Genomic DNA, 16,816 nt, shown 5'->3' with positions numbered 1-16,816 from the left:
ATGCTCTTATGAATAAATTTGCATTATTTCATTCATAAAGACTACTAAACCTACACTTTCCTTAAAATATTAGGTTAACCTTTTATATCTTAAATATTTGTTGATTTGTATTTATTATTAAATTGTATATTTAGTTATTTATAATTGGGATAAAATACCAAAATAGATCAATAGTTTTTGGAAAAGTATCAATTTAGGCTATACTTACAAAATAATACTAATATGAGCTTAACGTTTAAAAAATATACTAATTTAGGCATCGATAACGGAATGTAACACATTATTCTTATTATTCCGTTAAATGTTGATTTTTCTCTCCACGTACAATTGACAGAACTTAACAGCGACGTATCACATTCCGTTATCGAGATCTAAATTAATACATTTTTAAATATTAAATCTATATCAATACTATTTTATATGTGAAATCTAAATTGATACTTCCAGACAACGATATAGCTATTTTTGTTACCTTTTCCCTTTATAATTTGAAGTTTTGTTGTTAAAATTGTGAAGGTAAAAAAAAAAAAAAAAAAAAAGTTACGCGGAGGAAGGGGTATGTTGGTAAAGGAGAATCTTTCCTCTCCTCTAAAAATGAAGCACTAATCTGAACAGCATCAGCATCAGCATAAGCTGGAGGGACTTGTTTCTTTTCTTATAAAGCCAATCAACCTTCGCCCCACTTCAGAAAGAAAGAAGAAATAAACAATCAAATATCTCTCTCCTTTTCAAGAAACAACCCCCCTTCCCCCTTTCTCTTGTACTGAAACCCCAATTCTTCTTCTTCTGATCAGTCATGGGTGTGAGCTGCTGCAGGTGCTCCTACACTTCCCACATCACTGAGATCATCATCACCAGCTTCTTCCGCCACAAATCATAGACCCTTTCTCTATTTCCTTTTCTAAATTAAGACTCTACTCATCGTGGAATCTGATTGATTGCTTTCCTATAGGGCTCTTCTGCCCACCTTAACTCACCAGGATATCTTCTTTTCTCAACACTAAAATCCATGGAGGCTGCTTCCAATTTTTCTGTTTTGCTTCAACCCCAACGACCTCCTTCTGCTTCTTCAACTCAGCCGCATGATTCCTTTTTCCTTTCCGCCTCTTCCCCTTTTCTAGGTATCTGCTTATTTTTCCAGAATTCAATTAAATCTGGTCAACTTACTGTCTCTACTCTAGATTCTGATGCAATTGGTTTTGATTTTGATTTTGTTAAACTTCAATTTTGCTCATATCTTACTCTGGATTCTGGTGAATCGCAGGTTCTATTTTATAGGCTGTTAATTCAATTTTTTTTACACACCTCTAACTAGCTAGTGATGTTTATTTAATGTTTCTTGCCATGATTGAATGCAATACCCTTTTAATTCTTTGATTTTAGTACTCGATTTTGTTGAATTTAATTTCTCTGTCTCTTAGTTTCCTTTTCTTTAATGTTGATTGACTTTCTGTTGTCTCTTACCTGCAAGTTTAATTGCTAGAGAGAGTAATTTGTTGGTTCTCAACTTAAGTCAAAATTGTGAAGTCAGATCTGGTTAATTTTGATTTTGGTGATGTTGTTATATCCCAGAAAAGTTGATTTCTGAATTGTTGATATTGAATTGTCCGATCTAAATTCACCTATATCTCCATCTGTATGGTATGAAAATGGTTATTGATTGGTATATATGGATATCTAATAATGATGTGTTACTAATTCAGGCTCAAGATCCATGATGAGCTTTGAGGATGTTCATCAAGCAAACGGATCAAATCGGCCTTTCTTCCGTTCATTTGATCAGGAAGAGAATCTGGATGATGAATTAGATGACTATTTTCATCAACCTGAGAAGAAGAGGAGACTGAGTATTGATCAAGTTCAGTTCCTTGAAAAAAGTTTTGAGGTTGAGAACAAGCTTGAACCCGAAAGGAAAATCCAGCTCGCCAAGGACCTCGGCCTGCAGCCTCGACAGGTCGCCATATGGTTCCAAAACCGCCGAGCTAGATGGAAGACAAAACAGATGGAGAAGGATTATGATGCCTTACAAAGTAGCTATAACAGTCTAAAGACAGATTATGATACCCTCCTCAAGGAGAAAGATAAACTGAAATCTGAGGTAACTAAACTCTCTAAATCTCAGTATTCACAATTTGATATTGTAAAAACATGTCTAACATGAAGATTTAAACTTGTTCAGGTTAATCTCCTTACGGATAAGCTGCTCCTCAAAGAGAAGGAGAAGGGATACTCTGAATTGTTTGACAAAGACACATTATCTCATGAACCAGCTAAGGAGCTGATTAGTGAAGAAGTATCCAAAGATTCAGCTGTGGCTGGCAAACATGAAGATATCAGCTCAGCGAAAAGCGACATATTCGACTCAGACAGTCCACATTACGCTGATGGGGTTCACTCTTCACTGCTAGAAGCTGGCGATTCATCGTATGTTTTCGAGCCAGATCAGTCTGATTTATCACAAGATGAAGAAGATAATTTGAGCAAGAGCTTATTGCCTCCATATGTATTTCCAAAGCTAGAAGACGGTGATTACTCCGACCCATCTGCGAGTTTTGAAGATCAAACCTTCTGGACCTGGTCTTACTAAGTCACTCTTTGTGAATGATTAATGATTATCATGTCTGTGTTGTTGTCTAAGTGCTTTGTTTTAGGGGTAACTGCAAAAGATGTAATAAGATCCAGTTAATTAGGCTGCTTCCCAGTGCAAAATGTTGGGTTGTGCTTGAATTTGGAAACTATGGTTTTTGACCCTCTGTAATTTGATTTTGTAAGGGGTCTTAGAGTCTTTTAATGTGCGGTTGTAATTAAATAATACTATGTTTTATCATGCTATGCACTTACTTTGCAATCTCATCCTTCTTCTTTTTCAAAATTATTTTGAACAACCCAGTCCAATAATACTACTATTTATAAATATATAGTCGGTTTTGGTTCGAGTCTCATTTTTTAAGTTTCGTGACTTTAAAGAGTATATATGTTTTGGAAATCCACTTTACTAATATAGCTTAATTACTCTCTTTATATCCGATGAGAGAATTAGGATCCATTTGATTCTCCCTCTAGTAGATGTTAGTTGAATTTATGTTAAATGAAGTTGTTTTAAAATTTACCAAACATTTTTTATTTCTTGTTTAGGATTAAAAGATAAAAAATAGTTTCGAAAAATAGAATCAAACCAACACTTAGTTTGTTTTTGGTGTCGTCGCCATCTTTGAGACATTTCACGTGAGGTTGAGTTGAGTTGCAAATGGGTTAAGGTAGGATGAGGATTGCTTTCCCGTCTCTATATGTGAAATTCTCATCCTAATCCCTATTTATAAAATGAGGGAAAATATAGTCCACATTCCCTTATCCACCATCATCTTTCAGACCTATCACATAGGGTTGGGTTGCAAATGGGGCAGCATGAGGATGTGGACTGCTTCTTCGTCCTTGTATATATGCGACATCTTCATCTCTATTTATAAAATATAGAAAATATAGTCCACATTTTCTTATCCATGAGATTTCCGTTTTCTATTTCTCAAATTCTAAATAACATATTCTTTAGTGAATTTTAAATTTTTTCTGAACAATACAATTAGACAAATAACTCATCGATCTAATAAACATAATAAATAAATAAAAATTATTTAAATATAAAAATAACTATCTAAAATCCGTAATTACATGATGATGATGTGGATTCCTATAGGGCGATGAGAAGCCCCTGTCCGCACCTCTATTTCTTTTCTCCATCTGACCTTACGGGGGAAATAAATGAGGATTACTCGTAACTATTAGAACAAATATCCGACAGGAATAATAACAGTCCGTCTCTAACGAATAATCTCGTCCCATTTACAACCCGACTTCCACTACTCATACCCTCCTAACCGGGTCCTTACATGCAATTCTTTAAAAAAAAAAAAAAAAAAACCTTTATTTTGAATTATGATCCAGAATATGAGATACAACCTCTGATTTGGTGTTAAAAACTGATGGAAAATTAAAGTGGAAGGGGAGGTAGAATTCAAAAGTTATTGGTTAAGATAAAAAAAATAGGAAGAAGACAAAGTGGAGGTCAAATTAAGATTATTCTAGTTGGATCAGAAAATGACTTTACAGAAATAAATTGTGCTTGCTAAGAAAATAAAGAAAAGAAATGAAATTATAGCATCCTTATCTGAGAAGCAGTAATGAGGAAGATTTAGTAGCAAAGCAAAGAAGTTGCGTGGGAGCAAAAGATTGAAGAAGAAATAGGCACCATATGTTATGTAATGATAATGATTTTGATGTTGAATTTTCAAAATCACATGATGTAATTCCCAAGGGGTCCCCCAATTTGACCCACCTGTATACCCCCATTTTATGGATCATCTATTTTTTATGCACAAGAAGCTCATATATTTCTCTTCATCACTCATTCAATTTTAGAACTATATTACAATGATTAAATGATACTGTCTCCTTTGAATAATCTACTTATATAATCTATTTCAATACATTGAATCAACTGTTATCTTTTGTTATATATATATATATAAATATAATAAAATAAACATTGATTAGATTAGAATATGCTAATTATTCACATTGCAAAAACTTGCTATCATGTTTCTACAAAATTAGCATTAATATTTTATCATTGGAAAAAGAATAATTGTAACATTGCTTTTGGATTAATTACATATTTGGTGTTGTTTCTCAATATAATTATCACATTAGGGAAACTCTATAAATAATAACTTTTTTTTTTTTGGTAAAGGGTTGTTTCGCTATTCTATTTTTAAAATTAGCCCCCAAAATTTGCAATAACTATATATTTGAACTTCAACTTGAATAAAGTTTAGTTTGACCAAGATGCAAACAATTACTTAATTGTTTGATTAAGTAAAATGCTTAATGGGTAAAATTGAAGAATTTTTTTTCTCTCTAAAACAAAAGAAAATCTAAACTCTATGTATTCCTCTATCCGTAGAGTACATTGAATGTACGGAAATGGCTATAACTGAGTTTCTCTTATTTGTATTAACAGCTACTCTAGGAGGAATGTTTTTATGCTGTGCTAACGATTTAATAACTATCTTTGTAGCTCCAGAATGTTTCAGTTTATGCTCCTACCTATTATCTCAATATACCAAGAAAGATGTACGGTCTAATGAGGCTACTACGAAATATTTACTCATGGGTGGGGCAAGCTCTTCTATTCTGGTTCATGCTTTCTCTTGGCTACAATAATCGAGCGAATCTGTCTGAGAGTACTCCACCACGAGCTGCCAAAGCACGCTCAGTCAATCGTCCACCGCCACTGAACTCACTTAATCCTCATCTCTTGAACTCACCGAAACCAAGCTAATGGTGATTGTCGGGTAAGATGGCGGGTAGAGGCTCCTAAGAGATCGGGAGAAAGGGTGTAAGGGTCTCATAGAGAGCGGAGTGCTTCTCGGATACGAAGCACAAAGCGGAGTTCGCACTATATCTCTTATTTTTTTAGTTTTTAGTAAAAATAGAATAATTCTGTTTGTAGGAACAAAAAAAGAGAAGCAAATCTATTTTATACCCGATAAGTACCAATACGCAATGGTGAGTTGCATCTCCTGAATGGCCTTCACTTTCTCGGGGTCAACTTCGATTCCTCGTTTACTTTTACTGACAATGAAACCAAGCAATTTCCCCGATTGGGGATTTCTTCTATGTAATACTAATGAATAAGGCCTCATTGGTAAGTGCTACAAGATCTCGTACATTGGAACCCATGGTTATGGACCCCCTATGCTTGTCTTCATACTATTTTCTTTCTTTATTGGAGCCATATGAATTCCTTTCAATCAATTCAATCAAGAATTGGATATATTGTTAAAACTGTTAACTCCGTCTTTTAAAGGATATCGTGTTTCGAAAACACTGGAAAAAAAGGAACAGGCTGGTGAGAGCAGGATGTAATGCACCTCTAAGCCGGATATCCGCCCAAGACTTATGCAATCCATCAGGCTTGATTTTATTTTTTTATGGAAAACAATTTCATTAAATAACCAAAAAATACATTTATTGGAATTAATGAAATTAGCTAGACAACTAGGAACTTCCTCTACAAGAAAGATAAGCTTTTTAAAGATTTACTCCAATTAGAGCATTTCCAATAGAAGGTGTTTGAAAGAGTGCTTTGTGATATGACAATAACTTTGACAACTTTTGAATATGTCATTTATTGGAGTGATGATGAGTGCTTGAAGTTTTCAAGCAAGGTTGCCACTTTTTGACAACCATATAGCAATGATACTTACTTTTTTTAATATAAAAAATGATTTATTGATCCCTTTGTATGACAACATTTATGATGAAAATAAATTATATATAAAGTAATGATTTGTGAGGTCATGGTGACAACTTTTACAGTTATTTATTTTTAACAAAAGTTGCCAAAAACGATATGGATGAATTAGAAAATAAAGTATTAGTATATTTTAGTATGATGTACTAATTTTTGACAATCTTTATAGTAATCTCTATTGGAGATGCTCTTTGCAGCTTCATGCGAAACACAATTAGCAATAATCCTCACATGAACCACTTGATCCAAATAGAAGATATTAAGCCCTCTAGATACCAACAAAAAGAAAAGAAAGATCTCACATTATCCACAACTTCTTGGCCATTGGGAGCCTTAACATAACTTGTTTGTCTCAGTACTAATAACATGGTGGTACCACACGCAGTTAAAGAAGATACAATGTTAGATAAATATTTGGTGCCGAAGGATGCAACGACGAACTTCATGGAGGTGGAGATCGGGCGTGATCCAACGGTGACAGTGTGGAGAATCCGATGGAGAGAAGATGAATATTCACATCATTGTTAAAAGAGATGGAGTTATGCAAGTTAACTTTAGAGAGAGAAAAATTAACAAAGAGATTGAGAAGATGGTGTAATTGATTTTTATTTTTTATTTTGGGGTTTGTTTGTCATAATTAGATAATAAGGGGAGTTAATTTATAAAATAAATAAATATAAGGACAAAATTAGCTTTTTTTCCTTTGGCTTTTGGCTTTTTTTTTAACACAGTTAGTCAATTTGGCCTATGTTTACTGATGGGTTCATAATTGACCCAAATAACCATATTCTATTTCATCACAAATGGGCTAAATGGGCTGTTATAAGTGTTGTAAATTGCGGACTAAAAGGCTTTTTATGCAGATTTTGAGAAGTCATGTAGAAACAGCTGTCATGCAGCCTGTTTTACAAGAAAAGGTGAAGGAGACCCTTCGGACCGAAGGACAACAACGTAAAGCGCTGGAGGACAGCAGTAAAAGGAGGCAGAATCAGGGATAGTCAGCGGCAAGAAGAAGATTTTGGGGCCTCGAGTGTTTAAGCGTCCATAACCAACATTAATGCATGAAAAATATTTGTACATGTGTCTGAACAATTTGCTTTTGTGTACATTTTATTTTATTTTATTTTATTTCCTCTCTCCTTATTAAGTAGCGAACGAATAGTAGGAAAGGGGGACTTAATTTTTGGATAATTTCGGATTTAGAACTTCATCTCTTTCGGGAGAACTCTCTCTTAAAATTTCTGACCTAACTCCATTGGTTATTGCATCTTTTGTGATTGTTCACTCATCACTATGAGTGAGTAGTCAGCCGAATGAGCTAAGCCAGCTACAGACCGGAGTTGTAAGTTTTTCTTAGCTTAGTTATGAATGAATGTAGTTATTTCTATGGTGTGTTTAATGATGTTCTTCATGCGTGAGTTTATTAACTCCTATCTTGGTGTTTATAAATGATGAGAGACTACTTTTATACTCACTTATCTATCATTGAACATGAAATGTTGCTTAATGCTTAATGCAAGAAAGAAACACATTTAGGAACGTTTAAATGTCTAGTAAATCTTAGAATCTCAAGAACACACAAGAATTGACTTGAGTGAACCTAAAGTAGAGACTTTGACCCAAGTCATATTACAATCATGAATAAATAGGTAAAAGTTAAATTGTAAACTCCTTGTTCATGCTAGGCTTAACTTGTTCTCTCCCTTTTATCGTGATAAATCATTGTTCTCTGAACTCATTCTCGCAGGGCCGGCTCTAGGGGGAGGCCACCTAGGCGGCCGCCTAGGGCCTCCGACTTACGGGAGCCTCCGATCGGAATTTTTTTCAAATTTGATAATTATTAAAATTACAATGGTTAAAAATATGTAGACTTGGATATATAATAAAATGTATTGGTAGACTGAATGGTAAAGGCATAGTAAAGCTATTTGTGAGGGTGTGAGTTTGATTCCCAGAACTGTATATTTTTTGGTTCACAGTTTCCATTTTCTTTTATTCTTGATTTTCTTAGTAATAAGAAGAATATGTTTCTTATTAGTATATAAAGTTCTTTTCTCTTTATTTTTCATATGTTTTGTTTTTATTATTATTATTATATAATTTTAATAATTATTTTTTTATAATTTTAATTTTTTTCTTAAACCAAAATGTTAATATATATTCAATCTAAAATGACTAATATATATTGATTTACTTGTTACAATATATTTTAGGACACAATTAATTTTCACTAATTTACTTATGCTATTGAGTTAATTACATAATAACTTGTATCGATCAAATTTTTATGGTGAATATTTTTACAAAATTAAAATAAAAATTATAATTTAGTAGGACAACAATTTATAAGAAGGTCTGAATATTTATAGACCTCCGCAAAACGTTATGGACCACCGCAAATCATTTCTTATCCTTAATAATAATATATATATATATATTTTGGGCTTATATGGAATGAGCTCGGTATTTGAGTTTTATGACGTGATTTAATAAAAAATATTTTTTTATAATAGAACATATTGAGTTAATTACATAACAACCTGTACCGATCAAATTTTTTATCCTGAATATTTTTACAAACTCAAAATGAAAATTATAATCTAGTAGGACAATAAATCATAAAAAGGCTCAAATGTTTATGGACCGGCCCTGAACATAGGCCATGAGTGCGATCGCCTAGGACCTGAACCAAAATGGTCTCAAATTGTTTTTTACTGTATATATAGTAATTTTTTAAATGACTAAATAATATGATACTTTGAATCTAAAATATGTCCAAATTTCTATTTTAAATTTTGTAGTAAATTTTTATTATTAAGTGCTTCTTTATCTTTTTTTTCATCTAGACCCATAAAAAAATCAGGATTAGCCCTGCTTAGGGCCTTTAAAATATTGGAGCCAGCCCTGCATTCTCTATAGATTAGTTGTTTTTACGTTATTCTAACCAAATCATATGAAACTCATCCTCATCTAAAAGAAAGAAGTTACTGTTACTCTGAACACCCTGTTTCATAAGGTTTTTCATTTGAAATTCCTTATCAATCCCTGTTTCATAAGGTGTTTCACAAGGTGAATTTGAGCAATCGTACTAACCTTTCGCATGTTCCGTTCTTATCGGGTGAGACCATCCCTTTTAATTTAAATGACATGATGTACATGGCATCTCTTTGCTTCAGTGACATTTGGAGTGTTCGGGAGGACATGATATCCGATGAAGCACTCTAGACTTTCTTCCTGCTGAGAAAATTGCGGGATTGTTTCTCGATAGCCCGAAGTTTTGTATGTATTCATTCTATTTCGGTAACATGTTCGCCCTCAAGCTCATTCATGGTGTCTTGGATCGTCTCATAATGTATATGAATTTTTTAGTTATCCCATCGAGAAACCACCATAGTTTAGGGTCCAAGGAACCCAAACATTCATTCAAACGTGAATCTAACTCTAGAGTAATGATCTGAAGGGTTAAATGTCACCCATTAGCGTTTATCGAAGTGATAAGCTCAACTGAAGTACATTGATCTTTGGCTATTAGTTGTTTTGTCAGAGTGGAAGATGTTGGGGATACCAAAAGTAGGTGATAAATTGATGCGAGATGATAAAGAAGTTTTTGAGTGAACAATGGCAATTTTATCATCCACGCTCACTACATTAATTTGATGTGGAAAAATGATAGTCTGGCAGACTCGCTAGGATATTTTTCATAATAAGGACCACTAGGAGGACTGATGAACGACGACTATATGTCGATACCTATGTCAATGATGTCTTTCGAGATGAAAACTAGAGGGATAGTTTTGAGAGATTTCCTAAAAGTTTGTTGGCCTTAGTTTTGGCATCATCATTGCTAGCTGGGCTGTAGGGGATGGTGGATTTGTCTCATTTGGGAAATCTAGTTCGGACGGCTAATGTAGACGTACCTCGCGTGTGGTAAACTTAGAAAGTTGTACATTATGCAGGGAACGATTGGTTCTTATGGCCGATATGACATTCGATCTATTATGGCATTAGGTCAGTTATCTGATTTAACTCTTATATACATAAATGATCCTTTATATATGTCAAGATTAGTTAATTGACCCTTTAAACTTTGTATTATAGTTTCCTAGACTTTTTTAAAATGTCTAATCATCCCATTAAATTCACGTGATACCAAAATAAGACTTGGGCAAAGTAAAACATGTATCACATTAAGTAACGTCGTGGATTTATATATCATTGTAACTACTTAGATGAGCCAATTGATCATTTTGAGCAAGTTTAGGGTACCAATTAATAATTGTAAACAAGTTAAAAAAGTAACGAAGCATCTTTTTAAACTTTAAGAGTCAATTTCATGAGAAATTTTACAGTACTTCAGGAGTAATACTCTTGACCAATCAAAATTATTTTTAATCCCATTACATGAGCATGATTGGTGGAAGAAAAAAAAATATACATGGAAGTATTACTGCAGAAGTACCCTAAAATTACTACAATCCCATATATATATATATATCGTTTTTTTATCACATGGACCTTAATGATCATGTATTTGGTCATTAAGGTGCATGATTGATGACGATTTTAAAATGAAAAAAATTAAAAATTACAAATTGTTCTGAATCAGATTTCTTATATAACCTCAATTTTTTATTATCCAAATCATCATTTTCAATATTTTCTCTCCTTAAACAACCATTTTCTCTCTTAACCAACATCTAGGATAAGGGCCAAACTTAATCTTAATGTTTTAAGCGAAGTGCAAATTTAGCCATAACATATGAAATTGTGTAAATTTAATTCTAACGTTTCCAGACAATATCAATTTTAGCCATGCGCTATCAAAAATTTGAAAAAACTGGCTTCACTGTTATCTAACTGTCGTACCGAACCTTTCAAACATGTTTATCGATAAATTGAAGCAGCTTTGTACATTTATTTGTTGGTTTTTTTGTAACTATACTAATAACACAGTAATATAGTTTGACAAAAGAAAAATTGTGATTAACTTATATATAGCATATTTAGTTTTTAGAATTTTAATAGAGTTTTTGTAACTTTATAAATAATAAACTAATATTTTAAATATATTTGATATTTTGAAGGCCTCAAGTGACAAATAAATAACAGTCAACCTAGTTTTCAATAATACAGCTCTAAAATTGATTTCTTATGATTAAATTTGTATATCATTTCAGTCACTGCTGTCGGCGGTGGATACACTTACGAATCAAAAAAAAATTTTGTATATCATTTCCTACGGCTAAATGTCCATCTCTCTTAAAACATTAGGATTACTTTTGTTCTTTATCCTATAAAATTAAAATTTCTATCAATTTTTTTTATCAATGTTTCAAAATGAGTTACTGTGTTAGTAAATTATACATATAAAAAAACAAAAATTCATAATGCTCAATTTTAAAGTTGAGCCAGGATAATGAAAGTAAGAGCAGCGATTATGGGCAGTGGGTGTAATTTACCCATTAATAAAAGGGCTAATTACTAATCTAGTTTATTTGAAGGGGTCCATTAACATATTTGATCCACTTTGCTTCCATCTCATCAAATTAGACACTTTCATCCATTTTGGATAAGAATACTCTTATTTCAATTCACCTTCTTCTTCAGATTCTCAACGTCTTCTTCGCCATCCCAAATCGACGAAAAGACGGTGATTTATAGAAAGAAGAGATTATGTTTCATTCAACCTCTGAAGAATTAGTATCTGCGGAAGAGGATTAGGATGGAAAGCTCAAAAAATAAGAAAGAAAAAAAATCTAACAATTGAACTGCTGTGATGTCGCATTTGTGACGAAATACGGTAAATTTCGTCACAAATGTGACAACAATGGAGGAAAATAGAGGAAATTGAAACGATACTGTTACAGATGAAGAAAGAGGCAAGACCAGCGAGAAAAGCATGCGTCTAAGCTAAAAATATACAATTTCTATGAGAAATTGAACATAATACTTCAATAATCTTAAAAATCGCTAACTATTGGTATCAGAAATTGAAGAAGATGAATCGAAGAAGAAGTTGAAACGAAGAAGTAGAACCAGAAGAAGAAGAAGAAGCGGAAGAAGCGGAAGAAGAAGAAGTGGGAGCAGGAGCAGATGGATCGATCGAATAGAACTAAGAATAATTTTGTCTAAAATGGATAAAAGTGTCTAATTTGATGAGATAAAAGCAAAGTGGGTTAAATATGTAAATGGACCCGTTTAACTGGGTTAGATTTATAATGGGTTTTGCTATTTATCACCCCCAAATTACTTATCACCGTTCCCACTTAGACAATTTTTCCCTTTGCATAAAAAATTTGCAAAACTGGAAAAAAAAATTGAGAGAAAATTTCAAAACTTGGCCTAAACGGATGGCGCATTCCCCCCGAACCATGGCGGTGTGTTCCCACCATGGACTGGGGGGAATGCGCCATCCGTTCCCGCCATGGGTCGGGCGGATGCCGCATCCGCCCCCACCATGGGCCGGGGGAATACGCCATCCGTTTAGGTCAAATTTTAAAAAATACAAAATTCTTTAATTTTTAGTGACAAAAAATACTAAATCGTTCAATTTTTTATGACCAAAAATGTAAAATTCTCCAATTTTTGTGACGAAAAATGTAAAATCGTCATGAAAAATATGTATTATTTTCATGAGTTATTTGATAAAAAAAATATAAATTTTAATGTTTTCGATTCGTAATCATCCATTTTTGGGGTTCGGGTTGTCACACATTAATTATTTTCATAATTTTAATTATTATTGTTCGGATTTATGCTTTTGGAGAGAGAATTTTTAGTTTTTAATCAAAATGATAACAAGGGCAAAAAAGTCAAATAGAGACGGTGATAAGTAATTTGGGACGGTATTTGGTATTTAGCAGCTGACATTTAATAAAACAAGATAGGTCGCTGTTACTTTTGGTTTACGGTATATTAGATGGCTAATTGAAGAACACCAAGTGTCTCGTACTTTGGAAGAGCGAGTACCTTTTCGAGTTTCCTACCGACCATCTAAAACCACGCCCATTGGGTTTCAACAGATGCTACCCACGTGGACGGTCTAGATCTGATTGAGGAGACATCGCTATCAGTGCTCCAAAGACAGCGTCCACCAAAGCCATAACTTAATATCAGAATCTACCCAGTTGTATATGGGCCCCTCTCGACGTAGACGTGGCGTCCCATTGGCTGATTATCAGGGTCAAAATATTGTCCGACTCAATTTAGTGCTCAACAAAATTAATTAAATTAAATTCAAAGCAAAAAATAGATTTACCAAAATCCATGAATTTATATATGATTTTTAATTTTTAAAATTGCAGGGTAGTGTTGAGTTTATATATAGTACTAGTTTTTGGCAATTTAAAAAAAAATACTAGTTTTTGGTCCGTAATGCACGAATTCATCTTGACATATAAATATTATATTTTTATAATTTAATAATTAAAATTAATGATATAAAAGTCTCATCTAAATTAAATTTTATTATTTTATTTTTATATTTAGGTAAAGGCTATGCTTACTTTATTTTTGACAAAGTAAGCATTACTTTGTGTGTTTTTACGGTTGGATTAATTTTACACTCCTTCATCCAATGATGAAAAACACAAAGTAATGGTTATTTTGTCAAAAACAAAGTAAGCATAGAAGATACTTTTATTATTTACTTTAAATGTCTTTTATAGATAAATATAATAATATAATTATAATTAATATATTATATTTTTTATCCGTAAAAAAGAAAGAAGTAACATCTAGTTGCAGAAAATTAAAAAGATTTTAGGAGAAAATTTAGATTTTAATCTAAATTCTGTAGAACTCTTAGATATAATACAAATAAAATAATATTTTTATAAATAAATATAATAATATAATTAAAATTAATATTATATATATATATTTTTTTTTATCAATAAAAAATGAGAAATTCGTACACCTCAGTTCCATCGTTACTGTTTTATATTATATATAGATATAGATAGATATTGAGAGAATTTGAGATATTTTAAAGGATAATTTAGAGATTAATCTAAATTATGTAGAACTCTTAGATATAATACGACTAAAATATTTTTTTTATAAATAAATAGAATAATATAATTAAATTTAATAAATTATATTATATTTTTTATAAGTAAAAAAAAAAGTGACACATCAGTTCAATCGTTATTGTTTTATATTATATATAGATATGATAAGTTAAATGTATTTATAATATATTGTATATCAAATATAAATTTTAAGTAATTTCATAATTTATGTAAAATAAAGTTAATTTTATTTATTTATTTTAGACAATACATATCATTAATAATTATTTAATATTAAATGGATCAGAATTTTCAAATACTATAGGTTTGATGTTGGTTTGTGTATCTACTTTTAACAATTTATAATGTTTCTTTAAAAACTAATTTATAATGTTTACAATTTATAATTTATCCATTAGTGTGACTGGTCACAAATGTGTAACCTGGGGTTCCGAAACTTTCATAATTTTAATTTGGGTTTGTTGGGTAAGCAGAGATGGAAGCTGCTCACTCAACCACATACTCTCGTTAGTAAGATCTTTAAAGCGAAATATTATTCGAATGGAAATTTCCGATCTTCAGCACTTGATAGCAATCCGAGCTATGCGTGGAGAAGTGTATGGGCATCTATTGAAGTTATAAAAAAAAGGGATTCCGATGGGGCATTGGGGATGACACAAAGATCTCAGTTTAGCATGATCCTTAGATAAATCGAGAATCAAATTTCTTTGCAATTTCTCCGTGTGCACATGGTCAAGAGAATTTGGTCGCTTTCCGACTTGATTAATGAGGAACGTAAGAGCAGAGATAGAGGCAGACTTGAGAGTATTTTTGAGGAGGAGGAGGTACGAAACATATTTAATATGGCAGTTCCTATGGGTGGAGTGGAAGACCGACTGTTATGACACTATATAAAGGACGGGTTATATTCATCTAAATCTGGTTATCGGTTGATGGAGGTGGCTCGGCTGGGGTCTGATGGAGAGACGGGATGGGATAACATGTGGGAGCTGAATATTCCGCCAAAAATCAAGTTATTTTTGTGGCGGTTTGCTACGGTGTGCTTGCCTACATGCTGAAGATTACGATCTAGGATGGGGGGCATCCTGATCACCTGTCTATTATGCAACAGAGACGTGGAACATGATTGGCACTTAGTTTATGACTGTTGTTTTGTTAGGGATTGCAGCAGGGTACTCGATGCGGGACTGGAGTTCAGAGAGGATGAAGAAATCCATATAGCATTTTTGCGTATGCGCAGCACTCAGGCGGCAGAAAAGCTTGTGCGTGTAGTTGTGGTTCTTTGGACGGTCTAGCAGCACTGAAACAATAAATTGTGGAATATTCAGACATCACCGAGCGCTGCAGCTGTGTCAGCTTCTTGGAGCTTCATGGAGGATTGGCAATGTCTGAACTGCAATCAGCGCATAAGTAGTACTGGCGCAAGGGCGGCTGGACAGAAATGGACAGGGCCTCCACAAGGATTTGTCAAATGCAACTCCGACGCTGCTTGTTTTGGGGAGATTATATTTATGGGTCAGGGGGCGGATCTGCAGACTGAACATGGCGGGTTGGTAGCGTATCGCTGCTGTAGCTCGGAGGGGCTTTTAGAGATAAAGACCGCAGAGGCAGTAGCTCTTCGAAATGCTATTGTTTGGGCACTGAATTATCAGGAAGAAAATATCATATTTGAAATTAATTCGCAGACTGTTGTGCACAGCTACTACTCAAGAAAGGAAGATATACTCGAATTTGGTCAATCCAAGAGTGTCGTGACCTAATTGTTAACAAACGTGAGGTTAGCATTGTTTTTTTTCCTCGGTTGCCGAATGAAGCGGCCCATTGTATGGCTCGTATGCTATTGAGTTTTCAACTAATATTATATCTAGCTGGTTAGGTACCATTCTTTATAAAAATAGTTATTTTAATAAAGTATTTCTTTGCAGAATCGCGGTTTCAGTTTGGCGTCCCGCTGCACCCTTTGTAATAGTTCGATGGAATTGACGGACCACCTGTTCATTTCCTGCGCCTTCGCATCGGAGCTCTGGCCGTACCTTGGTGTTTATTCGGTGTCATGATAAATCTGACAGGTAATTTTGCTGGCTTTTTTATTCGGTTAATGAACTTCCGCTTTGGAAAGCAGGTCCAGTCGCTATGGCAGGCTGCAACCGTCACTTCCATTTGGCTTATATGGAGGCAGAGAAACAAATGCACGTTCGATAACGAACTCCCTTCAATGTAATTCTCTCTCAATTTGTTGCGTGCTTATACGAAGGAGGCGAGGGTCATCTCCAGGGGTTACTGCAACAGTCTTTACGACAGAAGGATTCTCCAAATGCTGTTTATTGAGCCTAAACCTCCGCCAGCACCAAATATAACCGGTTTCAGAAGGATTAGCCCCCCTCGGGACTGGTTAAAAGTAAACACCGACGGATCGGCTCTTGGCTCTCCCGGTCCGGCATGGGCTGGGGGCATTTTCAGAAACGCAAGA

General features: G+C 33.6%; 1 protein-coding gene across 1 annotated transcript; it reads left to right on the top strand.

Moving 5' to 3' along the window:
• Positions 1-651: 651 nt before the first annotated feature.
• On the top strand, positions 652-2,853 carry LOC136231850 (homeobox-leucine zipper protein HAT5-like). Its single transcript, XM_066020825.1, has 3 exons — positions 652-1,121; positions 1,704-2,098; positions 2,180-2,853. Exons 1-3 carry the CDS (start codon positions 1,010-1,012, stop codon positions 2,585-2,587), a joined length of 915 nt encoding a protein of 304 aa, XP_065876897.1. The 5' UTR covers positions 652-1,009; the 3' UTR covers positions 2,588-2,853.
• Positions 2,854-16,816: the final 13,963 nt, after the last annotated feature.

The sequence above is a fragment of the Euphorbia lathyris genome, chromosome 1 (genome assembly GCF_963576675.1).
Source record: "Euphorbia lathyris chromosome 1, ddEupLath1.1, whole genome shotgun sequence".
Taxonomy (NCBI): Eukaryota; Viridiplantae; Streptophyta; class Magnoliopsida; order Malpighiales; family Euphorbiaceae; genus Euphorbia; species Euphorbia lathyris.
Note: the sequence above shows the minus strand (reverse complement) of the source record. Positions and strands in the feature narration are given on the sequence as shown.

What these genes read in the sequence shown, in the direction of transcription:
- LOC136231850 (XM_066020825.1), top strand. Translation starts at nt 1,010, where the DNA reads ATGGAGGCTGCTTCCAATTTTTCTGTTTTGCTTCAACCCCAACGACCT. An exon ending in CGCCTCTTCCCCTTTTCTAG is followed by an intron (nt 1,122 to 1,703) that starts GTATCTGCTTAT and finishes TTACTAATTCAG; the next exon opens with GCTCAAGATCCATGATGAGC. An exon ending in AAGATAAACTGAAATCTGAG is followed by an intron (nt 2,099 to 2,179) that starts GTAACTAAACTC and finishes AAACTTGTTCAG; the next exon opens with GTTAATCTCCTTACGGATAA.